At 40.2% G+C, this 25,477-nt stretch overlaps 1 protein-coding gene across 12 annotated transcripts; it reads right to left on the bottom strand.

Moving 5' to 3' along the window:
• Positions 1-700: 700 nt before the first annotated feature.
• Positions 701-24,751, bottom strand: LOC139390434 (FXYD domain-containing ion transport regulator 6-like). Of its 12 annotated transcripts, XM_071137557.1 has the most exons (12): positions 24,439-24,733; positions 24,250-24,282; positions 8,390-8,446; positions 8,186-8,212; positions 7,337-7,363; positions 5,539-5,559; positions 5,021-5,044; positions 4,420-4,494; positions 3,598-3,634; positions 1,428-1,521; positions 1,162-1,202; positions 701-1,040 (listed from the first exon to the last, which is right to left on the bottom strand). In XM_071137557.1, exons 1-11 carry the CDS (start codon positions 24,488-24,490, stop codon positions 1,185-1,187), a joined length of 465 nt encoding a protein of 154 aa, XP_070993658.1. In that variant the 5' UTR covers positions 24,491-24,733; the 3' UTR covers positions 701-1,040; positions 1,162-1,184. The 12 variants fall into 12 exon arrangements, with proteins under 12 accessions (XP_070993658.1, XP_070993694.1, XP_070993676.1 ...); XM_071137593.1 differs by lacking the exon at positions 4,420-4,494 and having other exon boundaries at positions 24,439-24,745; XM_071137575.1 differs by lacking the exon at positions 8,186-8,212 and having other exon boundaries at positions 24,439-24,743.
• Positions 24,752-25,477: the final 726 nt, after the last annotated feature.

The raw sequence follows: 25,477 nt of genomic DNA, 5'->3' as shown, positions 1-25,477 counted from the left end.
CAGAGTAAATGTATAGTAAAGAAGAAAACATCTTTAAGTCCCTGGTGCTGGTGTCGGCAGAAAATGCATGTGATCTTTCATGCAATCATTTTACTCCAGCTACATTATTTTACAAGGAATGCCTTAGTTAGCCTATATTTGAGTGACCAAGTGAATTTAGGAGAATTCTTATCATTTCAAATGGGAATTATCATTTCAAGTATTTTCCTAATGGGATGATAAAAAGGTTTATCTTATGCAGTCAAACCCCCCCCCCCCAATTCTTTCGATTGTGGCCACTTTCCTAGATTGAGGAAATACATCTGTCACTATTGAAAAGCTGTCTTTGACAGGTCCTCTCCCTCATCCATCCTGCAGCTAGACCCTCTTTGGCCAAGAATATACCAATAACCATAACAGAGTTATTTTCATGATAAAATGATAGGCCACTTTTGTTAAGCAAAAAACTAATCAGATTAGCATGCAACAATGGTTCTAAACAATAGGCTGCAGCATGTTTGATGTTGCTGCACTTGTCAGGAGGTTGAATGAATTCATCTACTATTGCCTGCAGAAAGGTGCAACATCAGCAAAACGGGTGTGCTGAATATCCATTAGAACTGCGCTACTGGGGAAAAACTGTGGCCGTAGCAGTGACTGACAGGGAGACAGTCTATGCCAGTGGCTGATAGTGGGAAAAGTTGGAACACAACACACAATGACCCATCTACATCACTTTATTTAACAATGTGGAAATATTACAATTTAAAATAGTCATAAATAGTCAAGTTCTAACTTACAAAATCGTTTGTTCATGTGTGTCTATCACATATGACAGGTTTTATAGCCTACCCTACTGCATCAACCAATTATGCCTTCAGAATACTGTCGCTGTAGATTCATTCATATAGAAAAAAGAGAAAAGAAAAAACATGTCAAGAGAACATATCAGCAGGATGAAATTTAAAAAATGAGCCTTGTGCTCTCTGGGAGATAGCCATTGTTAGTCCTCCACTGTCCAATGCTGCCGCCTGGTGGCGAGACTTTACATCACTGGGGACCTGAGAGCAGAATGGTAAACATGATGAGATGTATTGGTTTCATAAATAAAATGATACATACAAATCAGACATTTGATAAAGACCAATATGCCAATGAAGACAAAGATATAGATGATTTTACCTGTCACAACCCCTGCCTCTGCCTCAGGTACCCCAGAAGGCCTAAGAGAGGAAAATGGTAAACAAACAGGTAAACCACTAGAGCAAAATCACTACTTGTACAGTGATTAAAAAGTATACAATACCTAAACAAGCCATCTAAACCCTAAAACATAGGGGGGAAATGTATTAAAACTCAAAATGAGTACTGAAGCTTCTGTCTAACGGTTAAGAATATTCTAAAAAGCTCCTCTTACTGGTCTAGAGATTACACTTTAAAGGCCTTACAATGAACTCAGTCAAGGGTTGCGGTCCAAACACTTCAGCTCTCAAATTAAGTGGACACTTCTGATGAGGTATCATGACGTCTGACGAGTATACACTTGCAGGGCAAGGGAGGAAGGAATGATTTAATTCATAATACAAAAATCAACTTACATTGCTACATCCAACATGTCTAACAAACGAAACACAGGTATTAACAATGCCCAAACATACAAAACATATACATAAAATACAAAACATAAACAATATCTTATTATAATGATTCATGAAGATGTTATTCACTAGGGTTAGTGTTTTACTAAGATAATTAAAATCAATCAGAAAAATTGGTAATTTTGGTATAGAATTTTGGTTTGTGTATAAAGTATTTGGCAACAAGAATTAAAAAATTAACAATCATTTCAGTGGTTTTGTTATCATTGCAATAGTAACATATTATATATTTTATGTTAAAATTATAGGCAGTGTTCATAATGGTAAATAAGTACTTTGCAAGGTTTCCCAAAATTCTGTCACAAATTTACATTCAAAGAACAAGTGAGACAGATTCTCAGCTTCTTTTTCACAGAAAACGCAGATATCATCAATAGCCACAAATTTGGAAATCATAGAAATACATGGATATATCTTATGTAAAATGTTGAAGTGTATCTTCCTTAACTTCGTTAAATTTAGATGACTTTTCACAAGTGTAGTTAGACCACTGGGAACGGCTTTGATCACAGAAATAAACTCTCTGAAAGGTATTGGAAACTCTTTCAATGTTATAAATTGTTCATATGTGAGAATATTACCCTTGTTGTCGAAAATATCAGGAAAAAAGTCAATATTCCTCTCATGCCAGCTGGGGTAGAACCATCCTTGGCTGAAAATGCATCACTCGTTCATCCTGTGATGATTGTGTTTTCAGCCACCGGTAGCTTGTGGTTTACTTTATATGTGCTCCAGACAATCATGAGTGCATGTCTACTTATATTAAATATGTAATTATTAATATACGCCTACTGTAAGATAGCTAGCAAATTAAGTAGCTAACTAACGTTAGCCTGCCTAACGAACTTCTGAAGGAAAATGTTTTATTTCTACAATTGCCAAAAACGTACTTTTTACGAGATGTGTTTGTGCCATCATGTGCATTAGTAGCACAAATTCTAACTTATTTGCATTAGTTTTTACTTACACTTGTATGTTGACTTCTCCATTGATGTTGTTTCAAGTTATCACTGACTTTTCTTAGCGGATGTACAATCGTTGCAAATTTAATTATTGGGAGTTTCAGGCCCCGGAGTGAACATAATTGTATAAAAACGAGGACTAAGGGGCTTAGGTTGCAAACTTCCCTTGCTTGGCTAATCATTTGGACCACCCTCCAAGATGGCGACGGAGATTCCCCCAAGGGCATTGTTACGTTCCCCAGTTTCTGTGTTGTGGTTTTGTTTGTGTTTGTGTGTGTTTCAGGAAGCAGCTGATTGGTGGGCCACATCGATGATTGGAGACCTGACCCCGCCATCTCTCGTCAGGGGATACAGTGGTATCCCATTACAGACTCCTCTCCAGCTATATAATCCAGTGTTCTGTTGCTCAGAAGAGAGCTGATTAGTGTGTCCTGTGTTGGTTGTTGTTAAGAGCTGATGGTTATGTTCTGTGGTTGTTGCTGAGAGAGCTGATTGGTATGTCCTGTATTAGTTGTTGCTCAGAGAGAGCTGATGGTTATGTCCTGTGTTGTTTCTCAGTTTTTTTGTTTTTTTTGGTGAAGTAGTTTGTATTATTCTGTTTAATTTGTTTCCAGGGGGGAAGGCACCTATGGAGTCCTTAGGCAAGAGGCCTGCGGGCATACACAACCCGTAGTATTTACTGTCTATGCACACTAGGTAAGACCTGGGCGGACCAGCCCCTGTATTTTGGTTAGCGTACCAGGTGGTGCTAAGATAGGTAAGTAGTGGTTAGGTAGGAGAGGGGGCTTTGACATGTACTTTCTTTGCTTTGGTTCCGTTCAGCCCCTTTTCCCCAGATTTACCGTGTGAAGGAATAAATTCCCAGTAAAGGGTAAATTCTCTGCGTACATAACAGGCATAAGGCGAGGGTAAGTGGACGAAGGTGTCTTAAGTGTTTGGACCGCACAAAGTTCTTTCTATGCCATGTTTTATCAACACTATCTCTTTGTCCAACTTACCGTGACTTCGGACTTGATTTGCATGGGCATTTCTGGCCTGCAGAGAGAGAGAAATTGGTGTGAAGAAGAGCTACTATGATGGAAAGATGATATACTCTGAGGATAGCCAGAGTTGACAGGCCTCTCTCTCCATCCTAGGTGTCAAAGACACATGCCTGGTAAACTAGCACTAGAATGAATATACTGCCTGCTAAACTAGCACTAGAATGAAGATACTTCAGCAACTGATCTGTTTTGAAGTTGGAATATTATATTTTACAAGACCCTATCCAGTAAAAAATACCCAAACTAAGCGCTTGAATGATTGATTATTTGTACAGAACACTGAAGACCCAAAGCCTATTTGCACATGTGTAGTAGCAGGAGAGGGGACACTCCCTCTGCCCCCTGTGATATCTATGACTAATGTAATGGATGCTTGGAGTAAGATTTAGGGCGGGTGGGGGGCTGCAGCTATGCCTGGGTTGGGGTGGATGAGTGCAAGAACATGAGATGAGGAGGGAGGGGAAAAGGCTGCATAGCGTCCAGGTCAGTTTTAGTCAGTGCCCTAGATGTGCAGATGCCTACAGGGTAGAGAGGTGTTGGGTGTCCTGGGGGTTGTGCAAGGCATGTTGGCCTGCATCCCAGCCCCCAGCAAGTAACTGATCCCAGGCTTGTTTATAAGGACTGGACTGGTAAAGAAGGGCTGTCCAATGGATCAGCATGTTGAACAGCGCAGAAATACAATTATGGAATGAGATTGGTACAGTAGAAATAAACGTATGGGACTAATCACATTTTATTTCAATTTAAGTATAACCGTAGTTGGGCAGACAGACTTACTGACGATTAGGACAATGCCCATGACAAACAGTACCACAGCGAAGATCAGTCCACCGATCCTCAGAGATTCATAGTCTGAAACAGAAATACATTTTTATCCCTACACAGTAAGGCCCACTACTACAGAACATGTGCAAGGCACAGTGTAACATAAACCATCTTAATCAGTACATATGTATGCACTGTACCCTCTTTGGGTGTATTACAGCATAGCAAAGCTATGCAATTATGACACCATGTTCCTATGAGATAATTCAAACATACGCTCCTACTGTATATGCCACAATTGATAAATCCATCAGGTTCACATCTATAGGTATCTATATTTTGATTGATATTACTGCCTCAAACATGGAAGGATATTCACTGTAAGAGCTGAATATATCCTATAATGTGTCTGTGAATGCATAGACCTACTGAAGACAGGATAGAGCAGTGTGTTAAGAAATGAGACTACAGCAGAGTGGGAGGGACTGTTTGCCAGTTGAACTTGAAAAATGGAGGGAAAATGCAAGCCCGTCTTGACCTCCCAGATATTTCCTGAGAAGTGTCACGTTTACCCCCAGTGGAGTTAGTCCATGCTGATCCATCCCCCACTCACCGTAGTGAAATGCAGAGTCATAGTCTGGGAGGGGAGAAGGAGAGGGAATACATGAAAACAAGATACATTTAGTGTGTGACTGCATTTTGTAGAATGTTATTATTCACAGTTATTACATCTACATTGAAATTGCAGCTATGGTATTAAAAAGGGCACATTAGACCACTTGTCCCCTCTGTCACTTGTACCCTCGCCAGCCAAAGCAAATAGAGGACAGAGCTGCGCATGCGCCAGATGGAATGCATTGTAAAGGAACCACTGGGAGACTTATAAAAATGTTGTGGCCCTGCTGGGAATTAAATCTCCTTTAAATCACACACATTCATAGTGAACCCTTTCCATAGAAACTTAAACACCATGTTTGGAGTTAAACTAATTCAAACATAAACTGAGTTTTGAGTGCAACTGGTGTGAAAAGATGGTGAGTGACCAAAAAGTATGTGATTTGCCAACATGCTCTTTAAAGTGAAATACAATCAGTACAGTAATGTTCATCTGAAACAACAAGAAACCTTTACCCTTTTCAACCATCGTCGATGCTGGAAAACAAAAGACAGAAAGCATTAATGATTGACAGAGAATAGCTCTGACTGTGTGCTTGGTGTGAACTACGAAGCTTTCAGAACTGGTTTAAGGCTCTGTTTACCTTCAGAACTGTAGTCAAGTGTTCCAGAGGTGTACATTGAATGTAAATAGTGACTACTGTACACATGATAGTAAGACTGGTTGTAGTGTTCTGTGCTTTTTAAAAATATGGCCCACTTGTACTGAAGGTTTAGGAATGGTGCATGCACTTAGATTAAACCACTGGGTGATGCGATACACAGTGCATGCTTTTAAATACAATCTGGCAACAATCAGGTGGCTCTCTCTTCAGAAGAGTAAAGGGGAAGTTGCAAAATGTGGTTGAAATGTAGTGGAAATGCTAAAGCTACAATGATGCAAGACACCACACAGAGTTGCATTTAGTCCTGATGCATTTATAACCATACCCACTCTGCAGTCATTTCCCAAGGCCAGTGACCCATGTCAGCTTAGGTAGGTGCTGTAATAAAGCAGACTTCACTGTGTGTGTGTGTGTGTGTGTGTGTGTGTGTGTGTGTGTGTGTGTGTGTGCGCACGCACGTTGGCTTGTGCAGTGTGAGTAACCATTTGAGAATCAACCAAATGTCACATCTTCCCTCACAATACCATTTACATTAAGAATCTAAATCACATGGATGTCACGTTATCTGGATCACCAAATAACAAATAAATTACTCCTGCTTCGATGAGTACAGAGGTAATAGAACCACTTCTTGAAGATCCCAAGGTGTAGTACAATAATCACTGCTCAGCTCTCTAACAATGAAATGCTTCTCTGATTGGCTCATCTTGTATCTGCTGACATTTTCATTTTGTTTTCTTCTAAAGGATGTCAGAGAACGACAACCCGAGCCAGCAGGGCTTTTTATGGTGCAATAGATAAGCCTAATGTCCGACAAACACTTCCTTTTGGTGTCATTCCTCTCCATTACCAGGGAACTCATATCCTGCCCCAAATCACCCTGTTGACTGAGGAGAAAAACAACTAATGTAGGGTAATCTGCTCAGGAACAAGTCAGCACAACACAACCCAAAGTGCAGTGTAGGACTGCCTAGCGCCACATGCTACTACAATATGGGAGGCTTAGCTGCACTTCAAATGACCGATTACTAAAATCCCTCACATGAGAAAAAGGCTAATCCTGGCCAGGAAAGCAAAGGCTCTTTCTTACACCAGTCTAGATGAGCCCATTTCAAATGAACTGGATTTAATCATAACTTGAAATCCTTACACAATAGTACTTAATCAATATAGTTGCGCACTATGTAAGTACATACAAAGCAAAGCTAGTTACTCTACAGAGAGCCATACTCTAGGGTAGGGGTATCAAACTCATTCTATGGAGGGCCTAGTGTCTGCTGGTCTTTGCTTTTTCCTTTCAATTAAGACCTAGACAACCAGGTGAGGGTAGTTCTTTACTAATTAGGGCGGAGCGAAAACCCACAGGCACTCATTTCACGGAGGGCCGAGTTCAACACATGTGCTCTACGGCAGAGTTTCCCAAACTCAGTCCTGCCACCCCGACGAGGAGTTATTTCAATCAGCTGTGCAGTGCTAGGGCAAAAACCAAAATGGGGACCCCAGGACTGAGTTTGATGAAACATTGCTCTAGGGCAACTGACCAGCCAATAACAAATATGGCTGTGCATTCTCAGTGCCCATTCCAAAACAGACACCGTGTTTCTCATTCCTTTATAACAACACTGAGGCATCCAATAAAACAAACTTACCTGGCATGTCCCTGCCTATAGATGACCCTGTTAGTATAGACAGACCAGGGACCAGCTCATTCTTTAATCACCGGCACTCTTAAGACACTACACAGTTCGCTAAAATATGACACTACACACTTTCCTCTATCACATTGCAGTGTCTCCCCTACATGCATTGGCCGACACTGGACATTTTTTTTAAATGTATTTACTATGTTGATGTCTGCCCCAGGATGACCCCATCCGCCGCAACCCCCAACCTCCCCCTGCTAACTCTGCCACCACTGCTGAAAAACATCCTAGGGGGAAACACTGCACTGTGAATGACCTTTCCAGTTTCTCTACAGACAGCCATACTCTAGGACAGGGTTTCCCAACCCTCTCCTCTGCCCCCATCCCTCAGTCATTTCACACTTTTGTTTTAAACCTAAAGGGGCACGCCTGGTTCAATTAGTCAACTAATCATCAAGCCTTTGACTAATTGAATCAGGTGTGCCAGTTTAAGGTTAAAACAAAAATGTGAAAAGTCTGGGGGGACCGGGCAGTGTTTCCCAACTCCAGTCCCCCCCCCCCCCTCACCAGCACACATTTTTGTTGTAGCCCTGGACAAAAACACCAAATTCAACTCATCAAGGATTCAACGATTAGTTGACAAGTTGAATCAAGTTTGTTTGTCCAGGGCTACAATAAAAATGTGTACTGTTAAAAAAAGGGGGGTATTTGAGGACTGGAGTTGGGAAACACTGCTCTAGGGCAACTGATAAGCCAAAAAGGATGGCCATGCATTCTGTGTCTATTCCAAGGCAGACAGACTGCATTTCTCATTCATTTGACACAGCTGAGGCATCCAATGCACTGCAAGCTTACCTGGCATCTCCCTGCCAAATCCTGACCCTGTTAGTACAGACAGACCAGAGACCAGCTCATTCTTTAAATAACTAGCACTCTGAATAAAACATTACAGTTCCCTCAACCACACTGTGAATGCTCCTCAGTCACCATTCATGTGCTGGAGTCAAGTATTTTGAGAGAGAAGCTCAAACATAAAAAAAGTGAAAGGAAAAAGCTCACCCAAAGCAGGAGGAACACAGGAGCAGAATGCCACCAACAGAGAGAGATCCATGTCACCTGGAGACAAAGGGAAACAACCACCAGAAACATGAAGGACCTCCCAAAGACAACGACTGAAAGTGTAGGAGAAAAATGGCAAAACAGAAAGCAAATACTTTGAGAACCAAGTTCAATCCCCTGGGGGGACGCATTTACTTATTTCAAGCATACCGTAATGGAAAGACTGCTATGCTCATAATGAGGAAACATAACAGGCTTACACAGTTGTCCTGACCAGCGGAGTGATGAAGTTCTCCCACCACCAGTGTCTGACAGGTTTGGTTGTGGGGGGAATAGGTGCAGATCCCAGCATTTTAACGTCAGCCTTGTTGATGAACACATACAGCTTTGTATCGGAGGGGACCAGCAGTGCTAGTCACAACACCCTGCAACTTTAACTTTTTATGGCTGGGAGGCAGTATTGAGTAGCTTGGATGAATAAGGTGCCTAAAGTAAACGGCCTGCTCCCCAGTCTCAGTTTCTAATATATGCATTTTATTATTAGTATTGGATAGAAAACACTCAAAAGTTTCTAAAACTGTTTGAATGATGTCTGTGAGTATAACAGAACTCATATTGGCAGGCAAAATCCTGAGTTGAAATCAAAACAGGAAGTCAGAAATCTGAGCTTTGTCTGTATTCACCAGAGTCCCCAATGAAATCCCCTTGAGATATGAATGGTGTTGCACTGCCTAGGGGTTCCACTGGATGTCAACCATCAATAGAAATTATAATGGAGACTCTATGATGTTGTGGGAGTGAATGATAGCAGAATCAGTCAGGTGTCTGGCAGTCAGCCATTTTCTGATCATGTTAATTCCTTGTGGTAGTCACTTGCGTTCCATTGCTCACGAAGACAAGAAGGAGTACTCCGGTTGGAACTTTCTTGAAGCTATATGTTAAAAACATCCTAATGATTGATTCTGTACTTAGTTTGAAATGTTTCTTTGACCGGTAATATCACTTTTTGAAGTTTTTGTCCGATATAACGCTGACCAGAATTAGCGTTTGGATATGTATACCAAACGCGCTAACAAAAGAAGGTATTTGGACATAAATAAGACATTTTCGAACAAAACAATCATATGTTTTGGACATGGGATTCCTGGAGTGCTTTCTGATGTAGATCATCAAAGGTAAGGGAACATTTATCATGTAATTTCTTGTTTATGTTGACGCCATCTTTGCGGCTGTGGTGTTTTTACTGTTGAGCGCCGTCTCAAAAGTAAAAATGCGTTTCTTTTTCTGTAAAGTTTTTTTGAAATCTGACACAGCGGTTGCATTAGGGAGAGGTATATCTATAATTCCATGTGTATAACTTGTGTTATCATCTACATTTATGATGAGTATTTCTGTTGAATGGTGTGGCTATGCAAAATCACTGGATGTTTTTGGAACTAGTGAATCTAATACGCCAATGTAAACTCATATTTTCTGATATAAATATGAACTTCATCAAACAAAACATGCATGTATTGTGTAACATGAAGTCATATGAGTGTCATCTGATGAAGATTATCAAAGTTTAGTGATTCATTTTATCTCTATATGTGCTTTTTCTCTCTCTCTCTTTGGCTGGTAAAATTGGCTGTGTATTTTGGTGAGTTGTTGGTGACCTAACAATCGTTTGTGGTGCTTTCCCCGTGAATCCTATTTGAAATCGGACACTGTGGTGGGATTAACAACAAGACTACCTTGAAAACGATATAAGATACATGCATGTTTGAGGAATTTTAATTATGAGATTTCTGTTCTTTTGAATATGGCGCCCTGTACTATCACTGGTCGTTGTTATATCGCTCCCGGTAACGGGATCTCAGCCATAAGAAGTTAACTTCTTATGGCTGCAGGGGCAGTATTGAGTAGCTTGGATGAAAGGTGACCAGAGGTTCCCAGAGTAAACAGCCTCCTCCTCAGTCTCAGTTTCTAATATATGCATATTATTATTAGTATTGGATAGAAAACACTGAAGTTTCTAAAACTGTTTGAATGATGTCTGTGAGTATAACAGAACTCATATGGCAGGCAAAAACCTGAGAAGAAATCCAAACAGGAAGTGAGAAATCTGAGGTTGGTCGATTTTCAACCCAGGCCCTATTGAATTCACAGTGAGATATGAATGAAGTTGCAATTTCTAGGGCTTCCACTAGATGTCAACCGTCTTTAGAAACTTGAATGAGGTTTCTACTGTGTTGTGGGACTGAATAAGAGCTGAATGAGTCAGGTTACTGGCAGAGAGCCATTTCCTGGTCATGCGCATTCCACATGATATTGACCTGCATTCCATTGCTCCTCGACACACAAAGGAATTCTCCGGTTGGAACTTTATTGAAGATATATGATAAAAACATCCACATTTTTGATTCTATACTTAGTTTGAAATGTTTCTTCGACCTGTAATATAACTTTTTAAGTTTTTGTCCGGAGTAATGCTCGACCTGCACGAACGTTTGGATATTTATACCTAACGTGCTCACAAAAGTAGCTACTTGGACATAAATAATGGACATTATCGAACAAATCAAGCATTTATTGCAGAACTAGGATTCCTGGGAGTGCATTCTGATGAAGATCAAAGGTAAGGGAATATTTATCATGTAATTTATGGTTTCTGTTGACTCCAACATGGCGGCTAATTTGATTATTTTTCTGAGCGCCGTCTCAGATTATTGCATGGTTTACTTTTTCCGTAAAGTTTTTTTGAAATCTGACACAGCGGTTGCATTAAGGAGAGGTATATCTATAATTCCATGTGAATAACTTGTATTATCATCTACATTTATGATGAGTATTTCTGTTGAATCGATGTGGCTCTGCAAAATCACTGGATGTTTTTAGAACTAGTGAACGTAACGCGCCAATGTAAACTCAGATATTTTGATATAAATATGAACTTTATCAAATAAAACATACATGTATTGTGTAACATGAAGTCCTATGAGTGTCATCTTATGAAGATCACCAAAGGTTAGTGAATCATTTTATCTCTTTGTGCTTTTTGTGACTCCTATCTTTGGCTGGAAAAATGGCTGTGTTTAATTCTGTGGCTTGGTGGTGACCTATAATTATCGTTTGTGGTGCTTTCGCTGCAAAGCATATTTGAAATCGGACACTGTGGTGGGATTAACAACAATATTACCTTTAAAACGGTATAAAATACATGCATGTTTGAGGAATTTGAAATTATGAGATTTCTGTTGTTTTGAATTTGGCGCCCTGCAATTTCACTGGCTGTTGTCATATCGATCCTGTTAACGGGATTGCAGCCATATTAAACAGTTCCCCCATGATCTCTTTATGTTATTAGCTCCTGACTCGGGGTAAGGGTAGAGGAGGTTATTTCAGTGTCTGCACCATAGAACACAGGTATCCTGTCCTGGCAGTATCAAGATGCAGGGAGGAGAGACCCGGGTTGAGTTGCACTTGATATTTGGTCAGGGGGTTAAAGACATACAGTGCCTTCAGAAAGTATCCACGCCCCTTTACTTTTTCTACATTTTGTTGAGTTACAAAGTGGGATTAAAATTGATTTAATTGTAATTTGTTGTCAAAGATCTACACAAAACACCATGTAATGTCAAAGTGGAAGAAAAATTCTAACATTTGTAAAAAAAATAAATAATATATATATATATATATATATATATATATATGTAGTGAAATAAATTACTAATATATAGGTCACTAATAGGTCAGTATTCAATCCCCTAAGTCAATAAATGTTAGAATCACCTTTAAGCAATTACGGTTGAGTGTCTTTCTGGGTAAGTTTCTAAGAGCTTTCCACACCTGGATTGTACAACAATTGCCCATTATTATTTTCAAAATTCTTCAAGCTCTGTCCAATTGGTTGTTGATCATGGCTAGACAACCATTTTCAGGTCTTGCCATAGATTTTTAAGTAGATTTATGTCAACACTGTAACTTGGCCACTCAGGAACATTCACTTTCTTCTTGGTAAGCAACTCCAGTGTAGATTTGGCTTGTGTTTTAGGTTACTCTCTTGCTGAAAGCTGAATTCATCTCCCAGTGTCTGGTGTAAAGCAGACAACCAGGTTTTCCTCTCGAATTTTGCCGGTGCTTAGCTCCATTCTATTTATTTTTTTATCCTGAAAAGCTCCCTAGTCCTAAACGATTACAAGCATACACATAACATGATGCAGCCACCACTATGCTTGAAAATATGGAGAGCGGTACTCCGTAATGTGCTGTATTGGATTTCCCCCCCAAAAAACACTTTGTATTCATGACAAAAACTGAATATCTTCGCCACATTTTTTTGCAGTATTATTTTAGTGCCTTGTTGCAAACAGGATTATGTTTTGGAATATGTTTATTCTGTACAGGCTTCCTTCTTTTCACTGTTAATTAGGTTCATATTGTGAAATAACTACAATGTTGCTGATCCATCCCCAGTTCTCTCCTATCACAGACATTAAGCTCAGTAACTGTTAAAATCACCACTGGCCTCATGGTGAAATCTCTGAGCGGTTTCCTTCCTTTCCGGCAACTGAGTTAGGAACGACACCTATATCTTTGTAGTGACTGAGTGTATTGATACACCATCCAAAGTGTAATAAATAACTTCACCATGCTCAAAGCGATATTCAATTTGTGCTTTGAAAAAATATATATACAGTATATAACCAGTAGGTTCCCTTCTTTGCAAGGCATTGGAAAACTTCCCTGGTATTTGTGTTTGAAATTCACTCTTCGACTGAGGGACCTTACAATTATATGTATGTGTGGGGTACAGATAAGGTTGTCATTCAAAAAACTAATGTTAAACACTTTTATTGCACACAGTGAGTCCATGCAACTTGTTAAGGGACTTGTTAAAGCACATTTTTTTACTCCTGAACTTATTTAGGCTTACCATAACAAAGGAGTTGAATAATTATTGTCAAGAAATTTCCACTTTTCATTTTTAATTAATTTGTAAAAAATATTTAAAAAATCCCCTTTGACATTATGGGTTATTGTGTGTAAGCCAGTGAAAAACAAATCTCAGTTTCATACATTTGAAATTCAGTATGTAACAAAAAAAAATTGGAAAACGTCAAGGGGTGTGAATCCTTTTTGAAGGCACTAACTCAGCTTTTTTTCTCAGCTGGAATGTGCAGTCACTGTGCACGACGGCATGCCGCTACAGTCTGTTTTTCACACATAGACCATTCTTTCTACAAATGTTCGTCCAAGCCCTTCTTCTAGATTTTCCCATCATGTGTTTATCGGTCGTGGCTCTTAAACCAAAACTCCCACACTGGAGTGTTGTTTGTGGAGGCATTGGCACCCTAGGCAGAAAGTGTCCTGAATTTTGTTACAGACAGCAGATACAGTTGAAGTTGGAAGTTTTACATACACCTTAGCCAAATACATTTAAACTCAGTTTCTCACAATTCCTGACATTTAATCCTAATAAAAATTCCCTGTTTTAGGTCAGCTAGGATCTCCACTTTATTTTAAGATTATTCTGACATATCAATATAGGTACTTTTGTAGCCGTTTCCTCCAATATCTTCACAAGGTCCTTTTTGCTGTTGTTCTGGGATTGATTTGCACTTTTTGCACCAAAGTACGTTCATCTCTAGGAGACAAAACACGTCTCCTTCCTGAGCGGTATGACGGCTGCGTGGTCCTATGTTGTTTATACTTGCATACAATTGTTTGTACAGATGAGCGTGGTACCTTCAGGCGTTTGGAAATTGCTGAAAAGATGGACCAGACTTGTGTTGGTCTACACATTTTCTTCTGAGGTCTTGGCTGATTTATTTTGATTTTCCGCTGAATGTCAAGCAAAGAGGAACTGAGTTTGAAGGTAGGCCTTGAAATACATCCACAGGTACACCTCCAATTGACTCAAAGTATGTCAATTAGCCTATCAGAAGCTTCTAAAGCCATGACATAATTTTATGGAATTTTCCAAGATGTTTAAAGGCACAATCAACTTAGTGTATGTAAACTTCTGACCCACTGGAATTGTGATACAGTAAATTATAAGTGAAATAATCTGTCTGTAAACAATTGTTGGAAAAATTACGTGTCATGCACAAAGTAGATGTCCTAACCGACTTGCCCAAACTATAGTTTGTTAACAAGAAATTTGTGGAGTGGTTGAAAAATGAGTTTTAATGACTCCAACCTAACTGTATGTAAACTTCCAACTTCCAATGACTCCAACTATAAGTCTAAATGTTTCTTTAAACAAAATCTTGTTTGTTGGAGTGCTGCAGAAGAATGTACTCACCTGACACTAATCTCTAGGGAACTATGAGTATTTTTGATTCATGTGCAGAACACGAATGTGGGATTTTGGGAGAATTGATCGGTGAACATACAAATTAGCCATATTATATATCTAATTATGTATTCATTACATCACCTGTCAGATTAAGTCACTCTCCTCAGGACTTCTGTCCAACTGAAATATGATAATTAAGAACTACTCTGGCAGCAGATGAGGTGGCAGAACTCATACTATAAATTATGTAGATTTCCATATGAAGGAATACCATACTGTGATGGGCATCAGATGGCCGTCACTGTATTTAATATAATAATATGACAGTGATTAAAACGATTAGCCCCACTGACTCTGATCAGAGCCCATCTTTTGATCAGAGCCCATCTTTTGGCACAGACCCTATCTGTCCCATCCCTAGCCCAAGGCTGTTCCATAAGACTCCATAATAACTACTCATACTTAAGGTTTCTGAGTTGGAGCAGTGTGGCATGGTTTAGAGAGAAACAGGGATTTAAACACTCAAACCAGGGTTTAAGAACAGGATTAACAACAAAGGACTGCCAATCAATATCTTAATCTACCAAATGCTGCAAGAGTTATAACAAAGGCCAATAATCGTGTTTGTTACAGCATTCTACTTTAAAGGAGACTAGGCTCACCCTCAAGTAAACAAAGTTTAAACTAAGTTATTCTTAGAAAATACTTTTAACCTCAGGCTATAGATAGCTACAGTGCCTTGCGAAAGTATACGGCCCCCTTGAACTTTGCGACCTTTTGCCACATTTCAGGCTTCAAACATAAAGATATAAAACTGTATTTTTTTGTGAAGAATCAACAACAAGTGGGACACAATCATGAAGTGGAACGACATTTATTGGATATTTCAAACTTTTTTAACAAATCAAAAACGGAAAAAAATTGGGCGTGCAAAATTATTCAGCCCCTTTACTTTCAGTGCAGCAAACTCTCTCCAGAAGTTCAGTGAGGATCTCTGAATGGTCCAATGTTGACCTAAATGACTAATGATGATAAATACAATCCACCTGTGTGTAATCAAGTCTCCGTATAAATGCACCTGCACTGTGATAGCCTCAGAGGTCCGTTAAAAGCGCAGAGAGCATCATGAAGAACAAGGAACACACCAGGCAGGTCCGAGATACTGTTGTGAAGAAGTTTAAAGCCGGATTTGGATACAAAAAGATTTCCCAAGCTTTAAACATCCCAAGGAGCACTGTGCAAGCGATAATATTGAAATGGAAGGAGTATCAGACCACTGCAAATCTACCAAGACCTGGCCGTCCCTCTAAACTTTCAGCTCATACAAGGAGAAGACTGATCAGAGATGCAGCCAAGAGGCCCATGATCACTCTGGATGAACTGCAGAGATCTACAGCTGAGGTGGGAGACTCTGTCCATAGGACAACAATCAGTCGTATATTGCACAAATCTGGCCTTTATGGAAGAGTGGCAAGAAGAAAGCCATTTCTTAAAGATATCCATAAAAAGTGTTGTTTAAAGTTTGCCACAAGCCACCTGGGAGACACACCAAACATGTGGAAGAAGGTGCTCTGGTCAGATGAAACCAAAATTGAACTTTTTGGCAACAATGCAAAACGTTATGTTTGGCGTAAAAGCAACACAGCTGAACACACCATCCCCACTGTCAAACATGGTGGTGGCAGCATCATGGTTTGGGCCTGCTTTTCTTCAGCAGAGACAGGGAAGATGGTTAAAATTGATGGGAAGATGGATGGAGCCAAATACAGGACCATTCTGGAAGAAAACCTAATGGAGTATGCAAAAGACCTGAGACTGGGACGGAGATTTGTCTTCCAACAAGACAATGATCCAAAACATAAAGCAAAATCTACAATGGAATGGTTCAAAAATAAACATATCCAGGTGTTAGAATGGCCAAGTCAAAGTCCAGACCTGAATCCAATCGAGAATCTGTGGAAAGAACTGAAAACTGCTGTTCACAAATGCTCTCCATCCAACCTCACTGAGCTCGAGCTGCTTTGCAAGGAGGAATGGGAAAAAATGTCAGTCTCTCGATGTGCAAAACTGATAGAGACATACCCTAAGCGACTTACAGCTGTAATCGCAGCAAAAGGTGGCGCTACAAAGTATTAACTTAAGGGGGCTGAATAATTTTGCACGCCCAATTTTTCAGTTTTTGATTTGTTAAAAAAGTTTGAAATATCCAATAAATGTCGTTCCACTTCATGATTGTGTCCCACTTGTTGTTGATTCTTCACAAAAAAATACAGTTTTATATCTTTATGTTTGAAGCCTGAAATGTGGCAAAAGGTCGCAAAGTTCAAGGGGGCCGAATACTTTCGCAAGGCACTGTACTTCTCATGCCTAGAGAGTTGTGAGGTTATTGCATTTTGACTGAACTGAAAAGGACAAATAAAAAGTAAGAAAAGTAGACTAGCTTCTTATGGCTAGGGGTTCTCCGCTCGATAACATTCCACTGAAAAGGCAGCACGCGAAATTCTAAAATATTTTTTGGAAATATGAACTTTCATATATTCACAAGTGCAATACACCAAATGAAAGAAACTTATTGTTAATATTCCCATCGTGTCCGATTTCAATAAGGCTTTACAGCGAAAGCACAACATATGATTATGTTAGGTCAGAGCCTAGTCACAAAAACACACACAGCCATTTTCCAGCCAAAGAGAGGAGTCACAAAAAGCAGAAAGAAAAAATGAATCACTAAGCTTTGATGATCTTCATCAGATGACACTCATAGGACTTCATGTTACACAATACATGTATGTTTTGTTCGATAAGGTGCATATTTATATCCAGAAATCTCAGTTTACATTGACACGTTACGTTCAGTAATGTTTTGCTTCCAAAACATCCAGTGATTTTTGCAGAGAGCCACATAAATTTACAGAAATAGACATCATAAACTTTAATATAAGATACAAGGGTTACGCACAGAATTAGAGATATATTTCTCCTTAATGCAACTGCTGTGTCAGATTTCAAAAAAACTTTTCAGAAATGCAATGGAACTCAAGCTAACTCTCACCTGAACGCACGGTCAGCTCATGCCACTCTGCCAGACCACTGACTCAATCCCCTCTCATTCCTCTCTCCTTTACAGTAGAAGCATCAAACAATGTTCTAAAGACTGTTGACATCTAGTGGAGGCCTTAGGAAGTGCAATTTGACCCCATAGACACTGTATATTCGATAGGCAAAGAGTTGAAAAACTAAAAACCTCAGATTTCCCACTTCCTGGTGGGTTTTTCTCAGGTTTTCGCCTGCGATTTGAGTTCTGTTATACTCACAGACATCATTCAAACAGTTTTTAGAAACTTCAGAGTGTTGTCTATCAAAATGATATGCATATATTAGCAACTGGGACTGAGTAGCAGGCGGTTTACTCTGGGCACGCTTTTCATCCAAACGTGAAAATGCTGCCCCTTATCCCAAACAAGCAAGGCTTCTACAAGCACCGAAACTGTTAACCCAGTCCGTTTTGAACATTTATGGTACAGCAGGCCTATGCCAACTGGTGGCTTGTGGCTGAATTTGGCTCCCAGGTGATTTAATTTGTTGGACATAAAATACTGTAAAAATTAAAGCAAATTGGCTCTAAGTGATTTTCATTTTGTAAATCTTTTCCAAAGTATTGTCACGCATAATAGAGAGATATGTGACCATATACAAATTTAATAAGCGAGGTTCTACTTGGTAATGTTTTACTCAAATATTATACACTACATGACCAAAGGTATGTGCACACCTGCTCGTTAAACATCTCAGTCCAAAATCATGAGCATTAATATGGAGTTGGTCCCCCCTTCGCTGCTACAACAGCCTACACTCTTCTGGATAGGCTTTCCACTACATGTTAGAACATTGCTGCAGGGACTTGCTTCCATTCAGCCACAAAAGCATTAGTGAAGTCGGGCACTGATGTTGGGCAATTAGGCCTGGCTCACAGTCTGCGTTTCAATTCATCCCAAAGGTGTTTGATGGGGTTGAGGTCAGGGCTCTGTGCAGGCCAGTCAAGTTCTTCCACACTGATCGACAGACAATTTCTGTATGGACTTCGCTTTGTGCACGGGGGGATTGTCATGCTGAAACAGGAAAGGGCCTTCCCCAATCTGCTGCCACAAAGGAAGCACAGAATCGTCTAGAATGTCAGTGTTAAGATCCCCCTTCACTGGAACTACGGGACCGTTATTCCTCCTCCACCAAATTTTACAGTTGGCACTATGCATTCGGGCAGGTGGCGTTCTCCTGGCATCCCCCAAACCCAAGTTTGTCCGTCGGACTGCCAGATGGTGATGTGTGAGTCATCACTCCAGAGAACTGACAACTAGCAAGTGTATTCACTGACATTGTCAACCTCTCACTGACAGAGTCTGTAATACCTAAATGTTTGCTCTTTATTTAACCATCTTACATATAAAACCTTATTTGTTCATCAAAAATTGTAAATAGGTCACCACAGGTTAATGAGAAGGGTGTGCTTGAAAGGATGCACATAACTCTGCAATGTTGGGTTGTATTGGAGAGAGTCTCAGTCTTAAATCATTTTTCACACACAGTCTGTGCCGGTATTTAGTTTTCATGCTAGTGAGGCCCGAGAATCCCCTCTCACATAGGTACATGTTTTCACATAGGTATGTGTTTGCAAAGGGCATCAGTGTCCAAAAATCCCCAAATCTGGCAGTGGCTTCTGATTAAATTACATTTTCACAGAACCGCTTGTTGCAATTTTGATGAGGCGCTCTTATTCAGACATCGGTAAGTGGACTGAAGGCAGGGCACGAAGAGATAACGAATCCAGTTGTTTGTGTCATCCGTTTCGGGAAAGTACCTGCGTAATTGCGCACCCAACTCACTCAGCTGCTTTGCAATATCACATCTGACATCCGTAAGCTTGAGATAATTTGCACACAAAAAAATCATAAAATTATGGAAAGACCTGTGTGTTGTTCTTGTTAATGCAGAGAGAAGCGCTCCAACTTAATCATAGCCTCAATTTTGTCCCGTACATTGAATATAGTTGCGGAGAGTCCCTGTAATCCTACATTGATCATTCAGGTGAGAAAAACACCCAGATAGGCTAGTCGTGTGAGAAACTCGTCATCATGCAAACGGTCAGACAAGAGAAAATGACGGTCAGTAAAGAAAACATTAAGCTCGTGTCAATATATTGACCCTTGATAACCAGCGCACTTCTGTATGTTGTAAAAGCATTACATGGTCACTGCCCATATCATTGCATATTGCAGAAAATACTTTGCTTTAACAAAGTTAACCATTTTCACTGTAATGTGCAAAAGTCTTTCAAGCTGTCAGGCATTCCCTTGGCAGCAAGAGCCTCTCAGTGGTTGTAGCAGTGTACCCAAGTGGCGCGGGAGAATCTGCTTGCATGCGCGTTACCACTCCACTATGTCTCCCCGTCATGGCTTTTGCGCCATCAGTACAGATACCAACACATCTTGACCACCAAAGTCCATTTGATTTCACAAAGCTGTCCAGTACTTAAAAAATATATTATCCTGTTGTCCTGGGTTGCAGAAGAGGTCGTCTTCCTTAACTTCCTATGGTATAGGGGATGGTTGCGTCCCACTTGGGCAAAAAAACAGGGAAAATGCAGCGTGGCAAATTTAAAACAATTATATAAAAATCTAACTTTCATTAAATCACACATGTAAGATACTCAATTAAAGCTACACTCGTTGTGAATCCAGCACACATGTCAGATTTGTAAAAGTATTTTCGGCGAAACAGAGACCAAAAAATAATTCTTAACGGTTAGTCCTCTGGGTTTTGCCTACTACATAAGTTCTGTTATACTCAGACATGATTCAAACAGTTTTAGAAACTTGAAAGTGTTTTCTATCCAAATGTACTAATAATATGCATATCTTATATTCCTGGCATGAGTAGCAGGAAGTTGAAATTGGGCACGTTATTTATCCAAAAGTGAAAATGCTGCCCCCTATCCCAAAGAGGTTTTAATTGACCCCCCATATACCAGGAGCTGTGCCAGGCCCGCCACGTCTGTTGACTCATCCAGCTGTAACGCATAGAATTCACTGGCTTGTATGCGAAGCAGTAATTGTTTCAAAACATGTCCTGCCATGTCACTGATGCGTCGTGAAACAGTGTTGTTTGATGGAGGCATTGTCTGTATAGTTTTGTCCTTTTCCCCCAGAAGCAGGAAGAATTAAGTCCACAATAGTATGGGGCTTGCCTGTCCTAGCCACTCGGTAGCTCACCATATATGACGCTTTTAGCCCCTTCTTATTAATGGTATCTGTTGCTTTTATATGTCTTACTAATCTAAAGTTGTCTTAATTCTCGCTTAAAAAAACTCCTGAGGCTTATTTTTCAAATTGAAAAATCAATTTTCAAGCAAACGGAATGAGCAGCAGCTATGTTTGGCCACATATGGACCATTTGTGGCATTCCCGCGAGAGAGTAACAGTTAATGTGATTGGATGTTAATTGTTTGACTAGGCTAGCTGTATTTGACATTGCGTTGTTATTTCGCTGAACACTAGATGGTTTAATTTTATTTTTGGTGGTGAAACAAGGCTACTCAGGCGAAAATAAACCTCACCCAAATGTATAGCCACGTTGGAAAATATAAACGGACTGCTTGAAAATGTGAAGAATTATATATATTTTTATTCGCATACCACCCCAACAGATCCACAGATGACACAATCGCACTCCACACTGCCCTTTCCCACCTGGACAAAAGGAACACCTATGTGAGAATGCTGTTCATTGACTACAGCTCAGCATTCAACACCATAGTTCCCACAAAGCTCATCATTAATCTAAGGACCCTGGGACTAAACACCTCCCTGCAACTGGATCCTGGACTTCCCCTTCTGTACTCCCTGTTCAAACACGACTCCAACACCATCATTAAGTTTGCTGACTACACAACAGTGGTAGGCCTGATCACAGACAACGATGAAACAGCCTATATGGTGGAGGACAGAGACCAGGCAGTGTGGTGCCAAGACAATAACCTCTCCCTCAGTGTGAGCAAGACAAAGGAGCTGATTGTGGACTACAGGAAAAGGCTGGCCGGACAGGCCGCCATTAACATCGGCAGGGTTGTAGTGGAGCGGGTGGAGAGTTTCAAGTTCCTTGTTGTCCAAACACACCAATACAGTCGTGAAGAGGGCACAACAACACATTTTCCCCCTCAGGAGACAGAACATATTTGGCATGGGTCCCCAGATCCTCAAAAAGTTCTAAAGCTGCACCAGAGAGAGCACCCTAACCGGGTAGTGCATACGGCACTGGGGCAAAGCTTCCTGCCATCCAGGACCTATATACCAGGCGGTGTCAGAGGAAAGGCCAAAAAATTGTCAGACTCCAGTGACCAAAGTCATAGACGGTTCTCTCTGCTTCTGCACGGCAAGCGGTACCGGAGTGCCAAGTCTAGGACCAAAAGGCTCCTTTACAGCTTCTACCCCTAAGCCATTAATAAGACTGCGGAGCAATTAATCAAATGGCCACCCGGACTATTTACATTGACACCCCCCCACCTCCATTTGTTTTTACACTGCTGCTACTCGCTGTTTATTATGTATGTATAGTCACTTCACCCCTACCTACATGTATAAATTACCTCAACTAACCTGTACCCCTGCACATTCACTCGGTACCGGTATTCCCTGTATATAACCTCATTATTTTATTGTGTTAGTTAATTATTATTTTTTTAACTTTAGTTTATTTTGTAAATACTTTAACTCTTTCTTGAACTGCACTGCTGGTTAAAGGGCTTGTAAGTAAGCATTTCACAGTCAGTCCTGTTCTATTCAACGCATGTGACAAATAAAGTTTGATTTGAACGTGTTTCCACTTCTCCAAAGTCCAATGGCAGCGAACTTTACACCAATCTAGCTGACGCTTGGCATTGCGCATGGTGATTTTAGGCTTGTGAAGCTCCCAACGAACAGTTATTTTGCTGATGTTTCTTCCAGAGGCTGTTTAACTCAGTAGTGAGTGTTGCAACCGATGACAGATGATTTTTATGCGATTTAGCACTCGGCGATCCCATTCTGTGAGCTTGTGTAGCCTACCACTTCGCAGCTGAGCCGTTGTTGCTACTAGACATTTCCACTTCACAATAACAGCACTTACAGTTGGCCAGGAAGCACTAGCAGGGCAGAAATCTGACAAACTGAATTGTTGGAAAGGTGGCATCCTATGATGATGCTACATTGAAAGTCACTGAGCTCTTCAGTAAGGCCATTCAACTGACAATGTTAGTCTAAGGAGACTGCATGGCTGTGTGCTCGATTTTATACACCTGTCAGCAACGGGTGTGGCTGAAAGAGACAAATCCAATTTGAAGGGATGTCCACATACACTATATATACACAAAAGTATCTGTTTGTGCTTCTTGCGGTCTACAAATTATTTGTAATAATTTATCCAGCCCTAGTTGATGATCACTGCCATAGTCATTGGCTTATGTCATGTATGCTATTTCTAAACTGTCTTGCCTAGCTAAAATATTTGAACCCTTGATTAATTCTAAGCTAAGATCTTTCTTATCTTTTTATTCTAAATGTACATCAAACAGGTTTTAGACCATGTCATAGCATTACCTCTGCTGCATCCCTAGTTATGTGGTTTACTGTATGGATAAAAGGCAACATTGTGCTGCCCTCTTCATTGACATGCCAAAGGCTTTTGATACTGTTGATCACTCACTGCTAATTCAGTCTTTCTTCAATTGGCCCGAGACCAGGCTGCATGTAACCGCTTTAAAAATCACTTGACCGATATAACTCAATGTGTATCTACTGATGGTGTTAAATCAGGTTACCTGTATATTACGAGAGGTGTCCCGCAGGGGTAGATTCTGTGTCCTGTAAATATAACTGATGATATGTACTTTGGATGGTGTCCATATTGATCCGTGTCCCTGTTAACAAATATCTGGGCTTCTGAATAGATGAAAAGCTATCTTTCAAAAAGCATTTTGATGAGTTAACTAAAAGTCTATATACTTTTCTTGCACCCTATTAGTGGAACAAGCTTAAATGTTCTTAAACTAGATGTTTTGGTGTCTCTTGGGCAATCCTGAAAGATGATTGAGGACCTTATTGCTGATGAATGTGTTTGTTTTTATGACCATGTTTTTCTTCCTATGTGCATTTTGCATTTAGATTTTGATGCATGTATTTTCTGAAAATGTATGTAATTCAGGACTCATCTGTAAAATATCCCTTGGTTTCAGTAGGACTACCTGATAAAATAAAGGTGAAATAAATAAATACAAAATGTATGGTCACGTGCTCTCAGATATTTACAAATCGTTGTAAATGTAATGATATGAGGAGCATTCTGTAGACTAAATGTTCTTAAAACCAACGGAAAAATTACTTGCAAGGCTGTTTAAATAAGTTTAGGAATTTATACACAAACTTTAAAGCTGTGCGCACAGGTATTAACAGCCTGTCAGAACAGTCACGCTGTTGTTGCCTAGTTGTTCGCATGTTTTGACGGGGAAAATTACCTTTTGGTAAAAGATTTATGGCAAACGAAAACAAATTACCTGTCAGAAGTCCAATTAATGGAAAAGAGGTGCCTGTGGAGTTAAGATGAATAACAAAAATGCTTGGGTCGCTGCCTCCGCCCAGTGCGCTCCTTCAGATACAATGTTTCTAGTGTTTTAATTCACCGACACAAAAAGTATTTGCAAAACTGATAAAACACGGTTAATGAGCGTACTTAATGTACATACATTTGTTCAAAAATAATGAAAATCTGGTCCTGAAATGTTTCTCCTGAAACATCCAACACAGTTTTCGTAGTCTAGTATATCTGAGCGTCTGGTGAAGAAGGAGGGGGTTCGGGGTTGGTCTGAGAAGAAACGCAATCTGCCCTCCAAAATGACCCAGCTACTGAGAGGTAAACAACCTTACAGCCAACTCTATTTTGATTTTAGTTTTCCCCAAACAAACGCCGATTCAGTCACCGAATTGCTATAGTGTTGGAAAACGTTAAACATTTTAAATGCATGAACTGTGTGCGGACTGAGGGAGCACACCCATGAATCTATCCTAGGCAGCCGATATTTGCGCTAGATTTGCACTATCGTCTAGGTTTGATGTGCATTGCGGGTAATACACTCGTGTCCCCTGTGGACCGGCTCGTAAATATAGCATCCTCCATTCAGACTGCAAAGGCATAATCAACCTCATTAACCATCTTTAATGTCGAGCCGCTTAAAAACAGGAAAATGTGTACTAATAAAACTATTTTTCACCACCATTTTCATATTTTCGGACAATTTGTTGTACACCGTGTTCAGTCAAGGGTGTGCACCATCCTAAATCGAAAATACATGAGAACGCTTGCTTGTTCTGCCCACTATGATTAATTTGCTCCCATTGGAAACGACAGCCTGTGGTCTATCTTGGGTTAGTTACACAAATCTTTGATAATGTCTTTGCAGCTGAATGCCGCTCCATGGGGGACACGAGTGTATTACCAGGAAGGCTCATCAATCCTAGACAGTAGTGCACATGTAGCGCCAACTATTGGCTGCTTAGGCTACCCTGAATCTGTTTTAGGCTGTTTAAAAACATAAAAATGGTGTGCAGTTATTTGGCATTTTGAGACTATTTTCCATATAATTATTTCACAGTTCAAAACAAGTTTAGCACTGTATGTTAGGTCTGAGTGAGGTAACATTCAGTGGGAGTAAAATGATTTCCTAAGCATGCCAGAAAGTGGGGTATAGCCTATTCTAAGGTTGGCCCAGCAGCTGTAAGGATGGC

Source organism: Oncorhynchus clarkii, chromosome 3 (genome assembly GCF_045791955.1).
Source record: "Oncorhynchus clarkii lewisi isolate Uvic-CL-2024 chromosome 3, UVic_Ocla_1.0, whole genome shotgun sequence".
NCBI classification, from domain to species: Eukaryota; Metazoa; Chordata; class Actinopteri; order Salmoniformes; family Salmonidae; genus Oncorhynchus; species Oncorhynchus clarkii.
Note: the sequence above shows the minus strand (reverse complement) of the source record. Positions and strands in the feature narration are given on the sequence as shown.

What these genes read in the sequence shown, in the direction of transcription:
- LOC139390434 (XM_071137557.1), bottom strand. Translation starts at nt 24,490, where the DNA reads ATGTTTCAGGAGAAACATTTCAGGACCAGATTTTCATTATTTTTGAAC. An exon ending in ATTAATTGGACTTCTGACAG is followed by an intron (nt 8,447 to 24,249) that starts GTAATTTGTTTT and finishes CTTTGTCTCCAG; the next exon opens with GTGACATGGATCTCTCTCTG. An exon ending in CTGTGTTCCTCCTGCTTTGG is followed by an intron (nt 8,213 to 8,389) that starts GTGAGCTTTTTC and finishes CTGTACTAACAG; the next exon opens with GGTCAGGATTTGGCAGGGAG.